The sequence below is a fragment of the Nannospalax galili genome, unplaced genomic scaffold (assembly GCF_000622305.1).
Source record: "Nannospalax galili isolate Female #2095 unplaced genomic scaffold, S.galili_v1.0 scaffold218, whole genome shotgun sequence".
In the NCBI taxonomy this organism is placed as follows: domain Eukaryota; kingdom Metazoa; phylum Chordata; class Mammalia; order Rodentia; family Spalacidae; genus Nannospalax; species Nannospalax galili.
The window spans coordinates 3,602,689-3,618,595 of record NW_008343207.1 but is presented as its reverse complement, the minus strand read 5'-3'; the positions used below and the strand labels follow the sequence as shown (position 1 = coordinate 3,618,595).

Here is a 15,907-nt window from a genome sequence, read left to right as displayed (position 1 = left end):
GAGAGAGAGAAAAAAGAAAAGGAAAGAAGTTAGCCAGGCATGGTGGCACAAACCTTTAATCCCAATACTCAGGAGGCAGAGGCAGGTGGATTGCTATGGGACTGAGGACAGCCTGGGGTGGTCTACATCGAGAGTTCCAGGCCAGCTGGGACTACATAGTGAGACTCTGTCTCAAAAAAAACAAGAACAAAAACAACAAAAATAAAAAGTTTCAGTGAGCCAAGTGTGGTGGCACAGCACTCAGGAGGTAGAGGCAGGCAGATCTCTGTGAGTTCAAGACCAGCCTGGTTTACATAGTGCGACCCTATCTCTAAATTAATTAATTAATTAATTAATGAGGAGGCTGGGCATGGAAACACATTCCTGTGATTCTAGCATAGGTACAATTTTGAAGACAACCTGGGCTACATAGAAAGTCCCTGTCTCAAAAAACCAAGGCCTGGGAAACTAGCTCAATGACAGGGCATTTATTTACTCAGCATGTACAAAAGTCCTCAGTTTATCCCCTAGAACACACACACACACACACACACACACACAAAAATGCAAACTTTTGTATGTGTGTAGTATGTGCACATGTTCATGTGTGTGCACACATGCATGTGCATGCATGTGGAGGCCAGAGGACAATGCCAGGTGTCATTCTTCCTTTGTCCACCTTGGTTTTAGAGACAGGGTCTCTCACTCATCCAGAGGCTTACTAATTCAACTAGACTAGCTAGCCCACAGCCCCAGAGAGCCTCTGCAACACTAGGATTACAGCATGAGCTGTAGCATCTGCTTTTTATGTGTGCTAAGGAGCTGATCTCCAACTTTACCAAGTAGGTCATCTCCTCACCACCCCCTCAAATGGTAACGTTTGTGCAACATATATTTTATCACAATGAATAAAAACCACTCCTCCTCCAAAAGGAAAACTTTCAATAATTCCCTCAGGCTCTCAGCATCAAATCTAAATTCTTTTCCATGTCTTCCAATATTCACTGGCTCACTCACCAGCCTCCTTCCCAGAACTTGTCTGGTTCACCCATGTCAGGGTCACCCTCTAGGTCTGTCCCTTTAATCCTTCACTGTGAGCCTCAGCTTCTAGATCCCTTCCTTGGAGAGGCCTCTCCACCAACACATCCCTGCCCCCCATCAAAACCAGTCCTGCACACCACCTTTGCCCACAGCACTTGTTTGTTTTCCCACGTGGCAACCTAGCTACTTACATGTTCATTTGTGTGTCTGCTATAAACTATAAGCTCCATGAAGACAAAGAATCTGTTTCTACATTCAGGAACTAGCACAGTGTACATAAATGCTAGTCAGCTGTCCACTGTGGAACAAAGAAATAGGAAGGCAAGCAGGCATGCAGCAAAGAATCAGGAGTCATTCTTTGAACTCCAGGTAACTGTATCCTATATAAGGCAAACCATGCACTGGCAAACACTGAACCAGCACTCCCTGGGAAGAAACAGGGTTAGGTACCTTCCAGCCTCTGGTCACATCTTCCTCAATGAATCAGTACATACTCTTGTTTTGAATGTATCTCTGTTTAAAGACACCTTACTTAATATATGTTGTTGACTCATCACCATTGAACTCACTGCAGCTGGTGCCTGAAGGAAGCTCATCTGAGGCATGTTTTCTCTGCACGTCATAAGTGCTCAGGAACATCTGACAGCACTTTAGCCTGTGCTTGGAGGCAACTTAAACAACTAAGAAAAAAGGAAAAGCTTGAAAAACATGCACTAAATAGATTTTAGAGAGGATATTTGAGTCTGATATGGTAGCTCACATCTGTAATTCTAGCACTCAGGAGGCCAATGAAGGATTACTGGAGTTTGAGGTGAAATCAGGCTACATTCAGAGATTCAGACCAGCCTAGACAGTATGGCAAAATCCTCTCTCAAAAAACGGTAAGAGGGACTGGCGAGATGGCTCAGCAGTTAAGAGCACTGACTGCTCTTGCAGAGGACCTGGGTTCGGTTGCCAGCATCCACATGGTGGCTCTGAACTGTCCTTAACTCCAGTTCCAGGGGAATCTGATGCCTTCTTCTGACCCCTGAGGCATTGCACAACATGGGTGCACTCACTCACATACATGCAGGCAATACACTCATACACAGAAAATAAATAAATAAAAACATATTAAAAAAAGATAAAAACATATTAAAAAAAAAAAAAAGAAGCCGGGTGTGGTGGCACACACCTCTAATCCCAGCACTCGGGAGGCAGGATCTCTGTGAGTTCAAGACCAGCCTGGTCTACATAGCGAGTTCCATGTCAGTTGGAGCTATAGGGAGACCCTGTCTCAAAAAGACCAAAAAAAGAAAGAAAAGAAAGAAAAAGGTAAGAAAGTCAAAGAAAGGACACTTGCTTCCATTTTGAGAGCTAAATCTAAACGTGGGAGCATCACCTGACAGATCCCATCCCAAGAGATCACGGTTGGAAGTGAGTATCAAATGGCTCAAACTTTTCCCCCACACTACTCACATGTCTGTCTGCAAAAGACTATAAAAACACTGTATTGTTTGGGAAGTTACAAATAAATTAATAAGAGACAAATTCCACAAATACAAAATCCATAAACAAAGCCTGATTACTCTTGAAGTCCCAATCTTTGTTTATCACAAGGCGATAGTCAACTAACGCACACAAGCCAGAAGGCGAGGTGTACACACACAAATCCCACTGTTTGGTTTTCATCCGCCCCACTAGCAAGGTGAAGAGGTTGTGATGGGACTCTTACCACAAGGCTCAACAGAAGGAACAAAATAATATAAGCATATGTAGGATCAGAGTCTACATAACTGGTTTAGAGACCTAGTTCTTGCTCCTAACACTGACATACCGAGTTCAGTTCTCAGCACCTACCTGGAGGCTAATAACCATCGGTAACTCCAGTTCCAGGGGATCTAACACAGTCCTCTGGCCTCTGTGGGCATTGTACACACTTTCATACATGCAGGCAAAACACTTATACACACAAAACAAAAATAAATAAGTGGAAAGTTGTTTTTCAAAGAGATGAGGCCTAAGTTAGGCCTGGTGACACATACCTCTAATCACAGCATTTGGTAGCCTGAGGCAAGAGGACTGCTGTGAGTTAAAGGACAGCATCCCTTAACCATCAATTATTTTCTGTTAACTGGTTTTTGCTGCTGTTGATGTTACACTTTTTTTTTTTTTTTTTTTTTGTCTTTTTGAGACAGGGTCTCCCTGTAGTCCCAGCTGACCTGAACTTACTATATATGTAGACCAGGCTGGCCTTGAACTCACAACAATCCACCTGCCTCTGCCTCCCAAGTGCTGGGACTACAGGCATGTGCCACCATGCCTGGCTACACATATTTTTTATAACGCTCAAAACATCTTTTCATACCTTCCTTATCAGAGGTCTTTATTATTAATACACTTCTAAGAGCCCATCGGACTTCAAACTCGAGTTCTAAACTTAACAATCCTTAGGATGCCACATCAGGAGCCCCACACTGCACTCTCCAGTCACACCTTACTTGCTTTTCTTTAGCTTCCCCCTTTTTTGGTGTACTATGGACTTGTGTGTATGTGAAGCACATGTGTGTGCAGGTACAGGTGCATGCATGTGGAGGCCAGAGGTCAACACTAATCACTATCTTTATTTATTTTGGAGACAGGATCTCTCCCTGAATCTGGAGCTCACCAATTCAGCTAGGCTGGCTGGCCAGCAAGTCTCAGAGATTTATCTGTCTTGGTCTCTACAGTGCTAGGATTACAGGGGTGCACTGTTGCACAGAGGTTTTTACATGGGTTCTGAGGATTGAACCCAGGCCCTCATGCTTACACAGCAAACAGTTAACCAACTAAGTCAACTCCCTAATCCCTTCACTTGTCTTTCTTTCTCCTTCTGGGCTCCTTGCCCAGGCCCAGTGGCTTCTGTCAGCTGTTTCCTTGCCACTTAGTCCTCCCTTGGAAGGAGCTCCTTCATGAGTCTTTCACAAGGTCTGTCTTGCTCCTAGAAAACTACAAGATCTGGAAAGCTGACATTCTCGGCCTTTGACACCCTCTGGTCAGACTTGACCCATTGGCAATGGAGCATGTGGTCTCAGCTGCCTGAAGTCCCTAGGGGCACATTCTAAGGAAACAGAGCCCTCCTTCCTAAAGAGCCTGGGGCCTCTCCTAGCTAGGGTAGGTAAGGAAGGGATAAGGGAGGAAAAGTTTCTTAAACCAATCCCCTCATCCATAGAAAACACCATCTCTTTTCAGCACAGCCATAAAAATTTCACAGAAACTAACCTGCTAGGCCAGGCACGATGGCACACATCTATAATCCCAGCACTTGGGAGGTGGAAACAGGATGATCAGGAGGAGTTCAAAGCCAGTTGGTTACATATCAAGATTGAGGCCAGCATGGACTATATGAAACTCTGTCTCAAAAAAAAAAAAAAAAAAAAAAAAAAAAAAAAAGAAAGAAAGAAAGGAAAAGCCAGGTGTGGCAGCGCACACCTGTAATCCCAGCACTCAGGAGGCAGAGGCAGGCAGATCTCTGTGAGTTCAAGGCCAGCCTACACGGCCAGTTCCAGGCATGATAATGAAAGGACTAGAGATCCCTGTATACGGCTCTACCCACCTCCTCTGTAGGCTCTGCCCCACGTCCTCTGTGTCCCCTGTAGGCTCTGCCCCACGTCCTCTGTGTCCCCTGTAGGCTCTGCCCCACGTCCTCTGTGTCCCCTGTAGGCTCTGCCCCACGTCCTCTGTGTCCCCTGTAGGCTCTGCCCCACGTCCTCTGTGTCCCCTGTAGGCTCTGCCCCACGTCCTCTGTGTCCCCTGTAGGCTCTGCCCCACGTCCTCTGTGTCCCCTGTAGGCTCTGCCCCACGTCCTCTGTGTCCCCTGTAGGCTCTGCCCCACGTCCTCTGTGTCCCCTGTAGGCTCTGCCCCACGTCCTCTGTGTCCCCTGTAGGCTCTGCCCCACGTCCTCTGTGTCCCCTGTAGGCTCTGCCCCACGTCCTCTGTGTCCCCTGTAGGCTCTGCCCCACGTCCTCTGTGTCCCCTGTAGGCTCTGCCCCACGTCCTCTGTGTCCCCTGTAGGCTCTGCCCCACGTCCTCTGTGTCCTCTGTAGGCTCTGCCCCAACCTCCTCTGTGTCCCCTGTAGGCTCTGCCCCACGTCCTCTGTGTCCCCTGTAGGCTCTGCCCCACGTCCTCTGTGTCCTCTGCTTTTCTTTTCTAGATTCATGGAGACAGGGTTTTACTGTGTGGCCTAGACTGGCTTTAACTCCCTTTTTTGCAGGGGTATCTTTTTTGAGACAGGGTCTCCCAGTAGCCCCAGCTGACCTGGAACTCACTATGTAGACCAGGCTGGCCTCAAACTCACAGAGATCCACCTGCCTCTGCCTCCCAAGTGCTGGGATCAAAGGCATGCGCCAACACACCCAGCTTAACTCACACTTTTGATTGTGCCCCAAGGAGTACAGGTAAGTGTAGCTGTGTCCTCTATGTCTATGAGAGAATCACAAGCCTGTGGGTGGGCAGATTCCAGGGTTATCAATTACTTATATGCTATAATTCTGTAAAACTGTAACAGTTACCACTGATCAATGGCCAAATACAGAGTTTTGTTTGTTTTGGGACAGGGTCTCTTGTATCTGAGGCTGGCCTTGAACTCACTATATAGTTGAGAATGACCTTGAACTCCCGATTCTTCTTCTTCTACTTCCCAAGTATAGCACTTATCACAAGTGTATGCTACCATACAATGTTACTATAGAGATATTTTACCAACAGTATCTCACAGCAATTCTGTCAGAATCACACTGTCTTCTCTTTTTCCTGATGGCCAAACTGAGGCTTAGACTTGCCCAGGACGGTACAACTTACCAATGGCAGAGTCAGGTATCAGTGCTCAGGGGTATATGACTAACTAAAGCACATCCTGCTTATGCATTAGAATGACCCAGAAGCTTTTAAAAGCACAGATTCCTAGACATACCATGACCCTACTGAATTTTGATGTCAAGGGAAGGTCACAAACTTTTTTAAAAAACATTTTATTTAATGTGGGGTGTCTGAGTACATGCATGCATGGATCATGGGACTGTGTGGAAGTCAGAGGACAACTTGGAGGAGTTGGTTCTCGCCTTCCACCACGTGGATTCTGGGGCTCACACTCAAGTCCTCAAGCTTGGCAGCAAGTGCCCTTACCCACTGAGCCATCTCACCAGCCATTTTGGACTTCTGAGACAGTGGCTCACTTTGTGGCTCACGGTGGCCTGGAACTTGCTATGAAGCCCAAGCTGATTTTGTTACTTTTTAACAAATTCCCCTAGTGAAGTTGATGTCCTCAGCCTAAGGACTAGCCCTCATTAGACCACAGTGCCTCCCTAAAGAGTGATGGAGCACTGAGTAGGAGATAATATGGTGCAGCCATTCTGTCCAGCGGCCCTCATCAGCTATATATCATTTATTTAATTACTCTGTAGCTCAGAGGGCAAGTCCAACACAGGAAGTACTCAGGCCCTTTGACAGAATGATGTGCCCTCTTCCAAGACAAACAGCATGTCACACCCAAGAGACCCCAGATTGATTAAGCCTCCCATACCTAATCTATCTGCCCAAAGGCACAGGAAGAGAAAGAGAAACAAAGTTAAACCTTGGATGACACAAGACCTGTGCTACTTCCTCACACAGCCTGTACCCATTCTGTAAAGTCTCCATAAGAAAGTTGATCTAGGCTATATGCCTTTATTCCCAGCACTCAACAGGGAGAACCAAGTGAATCTGTGAGTTCAAGGCCAGCTTGGTCTACACAGCAAGTTCCAGACTAGCCAGGGCTCCACAGTGAGACCCTGTTACAAACAAACAAACAAACACCAAACAAACAAAAAACCCCAAAAGAATGCAAGCTGATGTAATTAAACTACAGAAGAGCACTGTTCCCCCTCCCCCCCAAGTACCTAACCCACCAACCAGTCCCTCTGATCCTACTACACTCCAGAAAAAACCTTCTGATCCCACATTCCAGTAAAAACTGGCAATAACTGAAATTCAAATGGTATCTGGTTTGGCCACTAGAGAAGATGGATGAAGAGGCAGAATGCTTCAACTGCTGTCTTACCAGGGGCAGCGGTGCCTCAGTGTCCTCTTTGGGTTCCCTCCTTTGAGAATGTCCCAACAAGCCAGAAGCAGGAGTGTCTGACTAGTGAACAGAAGGTGAGCTCGCTAAGGCCAAGGTCAGAGGTCAGGCTTCAAACAAGCTCAGTTCACTCACCCTTCCAGGGTCAAAGCCAGGATCCCTGAATCCTGCCACCTGGTCATAAAGGGAAGCCGCCAGGGTGTAGATGGATCAAAACAAGTCCAATGCCACTCATGAAAAGAGCCAATTGAGGAAACAGTGAGGGATAGAAGACAGGGCATCCTGGAGTTGAAGGACACCCCACCAAATGAACTCCCAGCACCTAATCAGTTCCAGAAAGGGCTTTGTTCTAGAAGGGAGGTGGGAGATCAAAGCATTTCTCCCTAATCACCATTAAGCATTACTTGTAGGGTAACCTAACCCAAAGCAGATCCTGCTCCTGCCTTGCATCCTGCCGGCATAAGTGAGCACCCTTGATCTTTCAACCCCATGGACATCAAACTGGGAGGAAGGCAACAGCAAACCTGGGAACCCAGAGACCCAGTGGCCCAGGCAGCCAGTCGTTCAGTTATTCCTTCCTTTCCTGTTAACTTTTTAACCCTACTGGCCAGGAAATGCTTAAGTGTGTTGCTGACCTCCCCTCTGCCACACTTCACTGGGCTCTCACAGAAACTCATGACAGAAACAAAGACAAACAACTTGTTGCTCACAAGCTGTGTGGCCTGAGCTATGTCCTGTACCTCTCTGAGCTAATCACCATGAAGCATTATTCTCCTTAACTGTACCATTCGGGTAATACCACCCACCTTCTAGCTTGCTTGAAGGGCAAAGAAAAATCTAAAGACCAAATGCAGGTGCACAGAGGTAAGATAATGTGAAGATACAATCTTAAAAATTAAAAAATACTGTCCTGGTATGGTGGCTTATGTCTATAATACTAGCACTTGGGACACTGAATTCAAGCACAGCCAAGCCTACCTACAGAGTAAGTTCCAGGATAGTGTGGGCCTCAGAATGAGAGGTCTTAAAATAAACAAGTATAAAATAAAATAAAATTCACATCCAAGCCAGATGTGGCGGTACACACCTTTAATCCCAGCACTCAGGAGGCAGGATCTCTGTGAGTTCAAGACCAGCCTAGTCTACAGAGTGAGTTCCAGGTCAGCTGGGGTTACAGGGAGACACTGTCTCAAAAAAACCTTAAAAAAAAAATCAAATCTAAAAACATGTGGAGCTGGGGTGTGGCACAACACTTTTCCAACATTTAGGAGGCCCTGGGTTCTATCCCTGGCACTAGATACACAAACAAAACAAATCAAAACAAAAGTCCTATACACCAATGTTCATAGTATCATTATTCGGAATAGGCAAAGAGTGGGGGCTGGAGAGATGGCTCAGCTATTAAGAACACTGGTTGTTCTTGCAGAAGACCTGGGTTCGAATCCCAGCATCCACATGGCAGCTAACAACTGTCTGTAACTCCAGTCCCAGGGGATCCAACAACCTCTTCTGACCTCCACGGGCATTGCACGACACAGGTGCACTTACCTACATGCAGGCAATACACGCATACATATAAAATAAAAATAATAAATAAAATTAAAAAAAAAAATAGCCAAAGAGTAGAAACAGTTCATCAACAGATGAATTCCTAAGCAGAAGGTGTAAAATAAAGAGGAAAAATACCCCAAATTTTTAAAACTCACAAACTTGGCTGTCTATATAATTGAATGCTTTTGGCCATAAAAAGGAAGGACTAATCTAAACCACACTGTAAAAAAGTCAGAGAAGGGCTGGAGAGATGGCTCAGCAGTTAAGAACACTGAATGTTCTTGCAGAAGACTGGGGTTCAAATCCCAGCACCCACATGGCAGCTAACAACTGTCCGTAACTCCAGTTCCAGGTGATCCGACAGCCTGTTCTGTCCTCCTCAGTATAGCACAACACGGTGCACTTACCTACATGCAGACAATACACACATAAAAATGTAAAAATAGCCGGCGTGGTGGTGCACACCTTTAATCCCAGCACTTGGGAGGCAGAGGCAGGCGGGATCTCTGTGAGTTCAAGGCCAGCCTGGTCTACATAATGAGTTCCAGGACAGCTGGGGCTACAGGGAGACCCTGTCTCAAAAAGACAAAAAAATAATAATAATAAATAAAATATTTTTTAAAGTCAGAGAACCCCACACATACACACAAATATATACATACACATATATATTATAACTTAATTTTTAAGAAATATCCAGAGAGAGACAGCTGGGTGTGGTGGCACTTGCCTTTAATCCTGACACTTGGGAAGCAGAGGCCAGTAAATCTCTGTGAGTTTGAGGCCAGCCTGGTCTACATAGTGAGTTCCAGGCCAGCTGGGTCTATAGGGAGACCCTGTCTCAGAAGAAAAGAAAAGAAAAACAATAGAAATGTCCACAGAGACAAATTTGTAAAGATAGAAAGTTAATTAGTGATTGCTTTGGGTAGAAGGTAGAAGATTAAGGAAGGAAACTGAATACTGAGTTCTTCTTTTTTCATTTTTATTTTATGTGTATGCCTGCATGTATGTGAGTGCACCCGTGTCATGCAATGACGTGGAGGTCAGAAGAGGGCTTCAGATTCCTCTGGAACTAGAGGTAAGGACGGGTCATAGCAGCCATGTGGGTGCTGGGAATCGAACCCGGGTCCTCTGCAAGAGCAGTCAGTGCTCTTAACTGCTGAGCCATCTCTCCAGCCCCATAGTGAGTTCTTTTGTGTTTGTCTTTTTTGGGGGATTTAACTACCAGTTAGTTAAATCCCTAGCCTCAGCTGGTCAGGTTTTACTTATTAATTTATTTACAGCAAAGGTCTCGCTATATAGCCCTCACTGTCCTGAAATTTGCTATGTAGACTAGGCTGGCCTAAAACTCAGAGAGCCACCTGCTATTACCTCCCAAGAATTGGGATTAAAACCATGTACCACTATGCCTAGCTGGTCAGGTTTCTTAAAATAGGTACCAAAATCTCCTAGAAGATCACCACTCTTTAAAAAAACAAAACAAAACAAACAACAACAACAAAAAAAAACCTCTGAAAACTTTAAGTGAATTATAGGCCTTTTTTTTGAGTGAGAGAGAGAGAGAGAGAGCGTGCTCACTATGTAGCCCAGGCTAGCCTCAAACTCACAGCCATTTCCTGCCTCAGCCTCCTGAGTACTGGGAGTGCATGAGTCACCACTCCTGGCTTATATATGTTTCATTATGAGGCATTTAAAAGGAAAAAAAAAAAAAAAAAAAAAAAAGAAATCCTGGACATGTAGCTAAATACTGTTTCTCTCCTCTTTTTCCACATTCAGCCTAAGGTTATAACACCAACCCCAGCTGTGCTGAATGACCAGCAGTTCTGAGTCTATCCTCCATAGCAATCTTAAACAAGGTCTGTGCCCCAGAAGCCATCTTCCTATATATAGGCCTTTGGAGGGGGAAAAGTATCCACAAAGCTTTAGGGGTGGGCTAGGTCTCAGCAGGGAGACAGGACAGCTTTGTCAGCCTGCCATGATCCCCTCCACTAATTTTGAGATCACAATAGATAGGGTCGAGTTCGTCTTTTCAAAAGCTCCTGTTCTGGAGATCCTAATATTCCCCTGGAGCAACTCCAGAGAAGAGAGCCTTACTTTCCTGTTTGGAGTCACATAGCCCTGGGCCCAATTAGTGGTTTCAGGGCCCTGTGTCTAAGAGAGTTTGTGGACCAATAAACAAAGAAGATCCTATTTACATGGCAGGAGGTTGGCTCTATAACCTTATACACTTCAACAAACTGGAGATGAAGCCCAGGGATTCATGCATATGAAGCAGGAGTGCTACCATCCCCAGTTCAGATAAAAAACTTTTTTTTAAATTTTTTAATTGATGGGGCTGGAGAGATGGCTCAGTGGTTAAGAACACTGACTGTTCTTAGAGAAGACCTGGGTTCAAATCCCAGCACCCACATGACAGCTAACAACTGTCCATAACTTCAGTTCCAGGGGATCTGACAGCCTCTTCTGTCCTCTGCAGGCATTACATGACATGGGTGCATTCACCCACATGCAGGCAATACACACATACACATAAAATAAAAATAATAAATAAAAAAATTTAAAAAAATTTTTTAATTGAATTTTTGTGTATTGCAAACAGAAAAATCATCTTTACACCCCCTTCCCCTTTGGTACCCTCCCATAGCACCCCCACTGGAGTTCATACATTCTGTCATTTGTGTTAAGGCCTATCTTATCATGTAAAGATCAGCTCTTCCTCACCCAGCAGTAATCAGCTACCAATAATTCTTCAGCTAAGATTGGGGCCTGCTGTTCATTTCCACAGTTCTGTACTGGGTATAAGTTTGCATGGGTCTTGTGCATGCTGACACCATCAGTCCCTCCTCAATTTTTCTTTTTTTTTTTTTTTGGTCTTTCTGAAACAGGGTCTCCCAGGACCCTGGAACTCACTATGTAAGCCAGGCTGGCCTCAAACTCATAGAGATCCACCTGCCTCTGCCTCTCAAGAGCTAGGATTAAAAGCGTATGCCACCACTCCCGGCCCCAAAATGTTATTTTTATTTTATGTGTATGAGGGTTTCTGGCTATGTGTATCTATGCACCCACAGAGGCCAGAAGAGAGCGTCTGATTCCCTGGAACTGGAGTTATAGCTACCATGATGATGCTGGGAACTGAACCTGGGTCCTCTGCAAGAGCATAAAGTGCTCTTATCTGCTGAGCCATCTCTCCAGCCCCAAACTTTTTTTCGGCTTGTAGTGCTAGCGTCCAACCTACAGTTTTTCTTGTGCTATGCAAGTGTTCTACCACTGAGGTGAATCCCCAGTAGTTAGTTTGTTGAGAGAAGATCTCACTATGAAGCCTTGGCTGGCCTTTAACTAGCTATGGAGTCCAGCTGGGTTCATACTCTAGAGTTCAAGATCATCTTCAGCTACATAGTGAATTCCAGGCCAGTTCTGGGATACACAAAGCCCTGTCTCAAACAACAACAATACAAGATGGCTGGATGGATGGTATCGGCACATCCCACCTAGCGCTACCTTTGGAAGGATGTGAATCCACCAAAAATGCCACTATTTTCTCTCCCTGGTAGGTTATGATGTGGGCATTGGTTGAAAGTTTGGTTTCTACTGTCAAGCCAGCCTATCTGCAGGTAATTGGCTCTGGCCCAATAGGTGCTGATACCTTTTAAAGTCTGTTTCCTTGTCTATCACAATAGCCTATTCCACAGCCTTATAGAGTCTAAATATGAGATGTTGAGGGTTAGGCAACAGCTACTTGCTCCTAATAAGTTCTCCATGATGTATCTACTATTAATCTTCTGTTGTTGTTGAATTTTCAGATAGGGTCCTGACTGGCCTTGGACTTGTGGAAATCCTCCTGTCTCAACCTCCCTATTGCTGGGATTAGCATGAATCACCATGTGGAGGCCAAAGGGCTGACATGAAGATGTCTTCCTCGATTGTTCTTCACCTTACTTTTTGAGTCTCTCACTTAACATGGAGCTTGCTGCTTTGGCTAGACTCGCTGTTCAGCAAACCCCTTCCTGCCCCAGTGCTGGGGCTATAAACATGTGTCACCGCCAGGTGTCTTATGTGAGTGCTCAGACCCTCATGGTTGTATAGAAAACACTCTACACAGTGAGTTATCTCCCTAGGTCCTGTTTAGTTAGACATTTTTATTTTTAGTGCTGATCAGTTTTTAAATTTTTTTTTATTTTTATAAACTATATGTATTAGGTTAAATTTAATAAGCAATAACAGTAAATCTTTTTTTTTTTATTTTGTATTTTTTTAGACAGGGTCTCCCTGTAGCCCCAGCTGACCTGGAACTTGCTATGTAGACCAGGCTGGCCTTGAACTCATAGAGATCAACCTACCTCTGCCTCCTGAGTGCTGAGACTAAAGGCATGCGCCACCATGCCCGACTGTAAATTTGTCTTTTATAGTTAGATCTTGAAGAAAAATTTAAATTATTTGAATAAAATTAAATGAAAATATAACTAGGAAAAATCCCTAGTCAACTTTTAGATAAATATTCTAAGGATTATGATAATCTTTCCATTGATTTTTTTTTTTTTTTAGTTTTCTAAGAATTTACAAGGTATTTTGCTCTCTTTTTCAAGGCTTAAAGACTGGCTCTGATTTGTATATTCTAAGAGGGAGGCAAACTGTCCACAGAGGCAAAGGGAAGAAGCAAGAAGAGAATAGAAGAAATTTGAGACAATCCACAGAAAAGCATGAGTTTGGCACAGGTAACAGTGACCACCAGGGGGCACTGCTTGCAGCTGCCACAGCTGGGAAATGGAACCCTTCCTAAAAGACAAACTCTTGCAATGAAAGGTAACTCATTCATGTTTACTAGGGCTCCCTCTCCCAGGGACCCCAGCTAAAAAGCTCCTCTCATCCGAAAGGAGAGATAAAAGGAGGCTCCCAGCTGTAAGTAGTCCATGTCTTACCTTTGGAGTCTTCTTTGGCCAACTGACCACAGGGACCCCAGTGATGGCTAGGCTGGGGTCGTCATCTGCATGTTCCTTCAGTACATTCTGTGGTCAAACAAAGGAGCCATATTAGCTGAAGGTGAAGGGGAGGTCTCTAAAGGGGGCAAACCTAACCCAGTGAAAAACTGTAAGCTCTCCACTAAACCAATGCCTGCCTATCACCATCTACTACTCAAGAGAAACCAAATTACCTAGGGTTATAAAACATACATCTTTCTTCTCCAAAAAATATTTTGCTTTGAGGAAGAATTCTGTTTGGAGCTCTGGCTTGCCTGGAACTTGCAAAGATCCTCCTGCCTCTACCTCCAGAGTGCTGGAATTATAGGCACAAACCACATTGCCCAACACCAAAAATGTATTTAAAAAAAACAAACCACAGGTCTCTGTCACTTCTAGGTACTTATTGCCTACAGATTCCACTTACAACACCAAACACTGGTCCAGAGTATCACAGACGCATACACAATCTAACTTACTGTGTATGTGTGTGTGTGTGTGTGTGTGTGTGGTCTATGTGTGTGGAATACCCGTGTTCAGAGGACTCAGAGGCCAAAGGAGGGCACTGGATGTCTTCCATGATCACACTCCACCTTATTCCTTTGAGACAGGATCTCCTAATGAAGCCAGAGCTCACGTCTTTCACTAGGCTGGCAGCTGTAAAGCACCAGCAGTCCTCATATATCTGCTTATCTCAGTGCTGGGGCATAGACATGTGCAGGATCACACACAGCTTTTACATAAGTGCTGGAATCCAAATTCCGGTTCTCTTGTTTGTGTAGAAAGCTTGAGCAGCACACATTCTTAACCACTGAGCCATCTCTATAGCCTAGTCTCACTTCTTACCAAGAACCTAGGGGAGGGTGGACATTAGCAGCTGAGAACCTCTAACGTCTTAAACTATGTACTCAAATAAGTCAGCCAGGCATGGTGACACATGCCTGCAATGCCAGAAGTTGGGAGGTGGAGGTGGAAGAACAGGAGTTCAAGGCCATCCTCAGAGAGCAGAGTCCTAGGATTCTGTTCTACGTCCACTGGGGTAGCACCCATGCCTTTAGAGCCTCTCTAAGCCTTGGTCATGCCAGCCATAAAAGAAGAACAACTCAGTGGAGTGGCATCTTACACTTGGATGAGGTTCTAAAGTTGCCATGCACAAAACCAGAACCTGGCAAGAGTCAGAATCATCCTTAAAAACCTGCAAATTGGCCAGGTGTGGTGGTGCACGCCTTTAGTCCCAGCACTCGGGAGGCAGAGGCAGGTGGATCTCTCTATGAGTTCAAGGCCAGCCTGGTCTACATAGTGAGTTCCAGGACAGCTGGGGCTACAGGGAGACCCTGTCTCAAAAAGACCAAAAAAAAACCCCTGCAAATTATTCACAAAGGAATGAACTGTGTGGCATGCGGGAGACTCAACCTAATACGTCCAATATAGCTGATTTTTCTGCCGCATTTAGTCAGATGGCTGGCTAATAGTATTCTTTCAGTGACATTTAAGAACACTCACTCAGGAACACTTAACAGGCAAAGCAAAAAGAGCTCAAAAGATACATGTGGGTTAAGATTACTTTTTTGGGGGGGGGACACTAAAGTCGTGCGCCACCACACCTGGCATAAAATAACCTTTTTTTTAAGCATTTATTTCCTGTTTATTAAGTGTGTGTGTGTGTGTGTGTGTGTGTGTGTGTGTGTACATGCGCACATACCACAGAATGAATGTAGAAGTCAGAGGACAACTTTTGTGGAGTAGGTCTCTCCTTCAATCTTTATGTGGGTTCTGGGGATCAAACTCATGTTATTAGGCTTGTGTGGCAAGTACTTTTACCTATTGGGCCATCTCACTAGCCCTAAAGATTATTTAAATGCACTTTCTCTAATCCACTTCACCAGACAGGACTCCGATCCACTTCTAATGTACTCTAATTATTGTACTATTTTTTTAAATATCATTTGGTTGCTTGATTTTCCAGGATGTGCCTATCACCCCAAAGCAGCTTGCAGAAGTCTCTCAGCTCCTCAGAGAAAGTAGCAAATAGCACAAAAGTCAGTCTGGCTGTCTGGGTTCAAATTCCTGCCCTGGCCCAGTGAGCTTTCTCAAAGTCCCACAACGCTGACAATGATAAATGAAGGCCAGTATAACATATCTTGACTGGCTCTGCTATGGTTTAATTGAGAAAAGTCTCCTATAAGTTCATGTGTTTCAATCCCCAGCTGGTAGCACTATTTTGGGAGATTATAGGACCACATGGCAAAGACAGGGCCAGAGGGGTGAGCTGGAGGGTTCTAAGTGGACACAAGTGGACAGAATTT

At 44.8% G+C, this 15,907-nt stretch overlaps 1 protein-coding gene across 14 annotated transcripts in view; it reads right to left on the bottom strand.

Moving 5' to 3' along the window:
• Kdm2b (lysine demethylase 2B) overlaps positions 1-15,907 on the bottom strand; it is a 146,151-nt gene that overhangs the window by 48,592 nt on the left and 81,652 nt on the right. For all 14 annotated transcript variants that reach the window (XR_003850481.1, XM_029566594.1, XM_029566585.1 and 11 more), the window contains one exon: positions 13,563-13,649. Coding sequence is in view for 13 of the 14 variants with exons in the window: in XM_029566594.1 (XP_029422454.1) it covers positions 13,563-13,649 (87 nt within the window). In the remaining variant the exon portion in view is untranslated. The remainder of the gene's footprint in view (positions 1-13,562; positions 13,650-15,907) is intronic.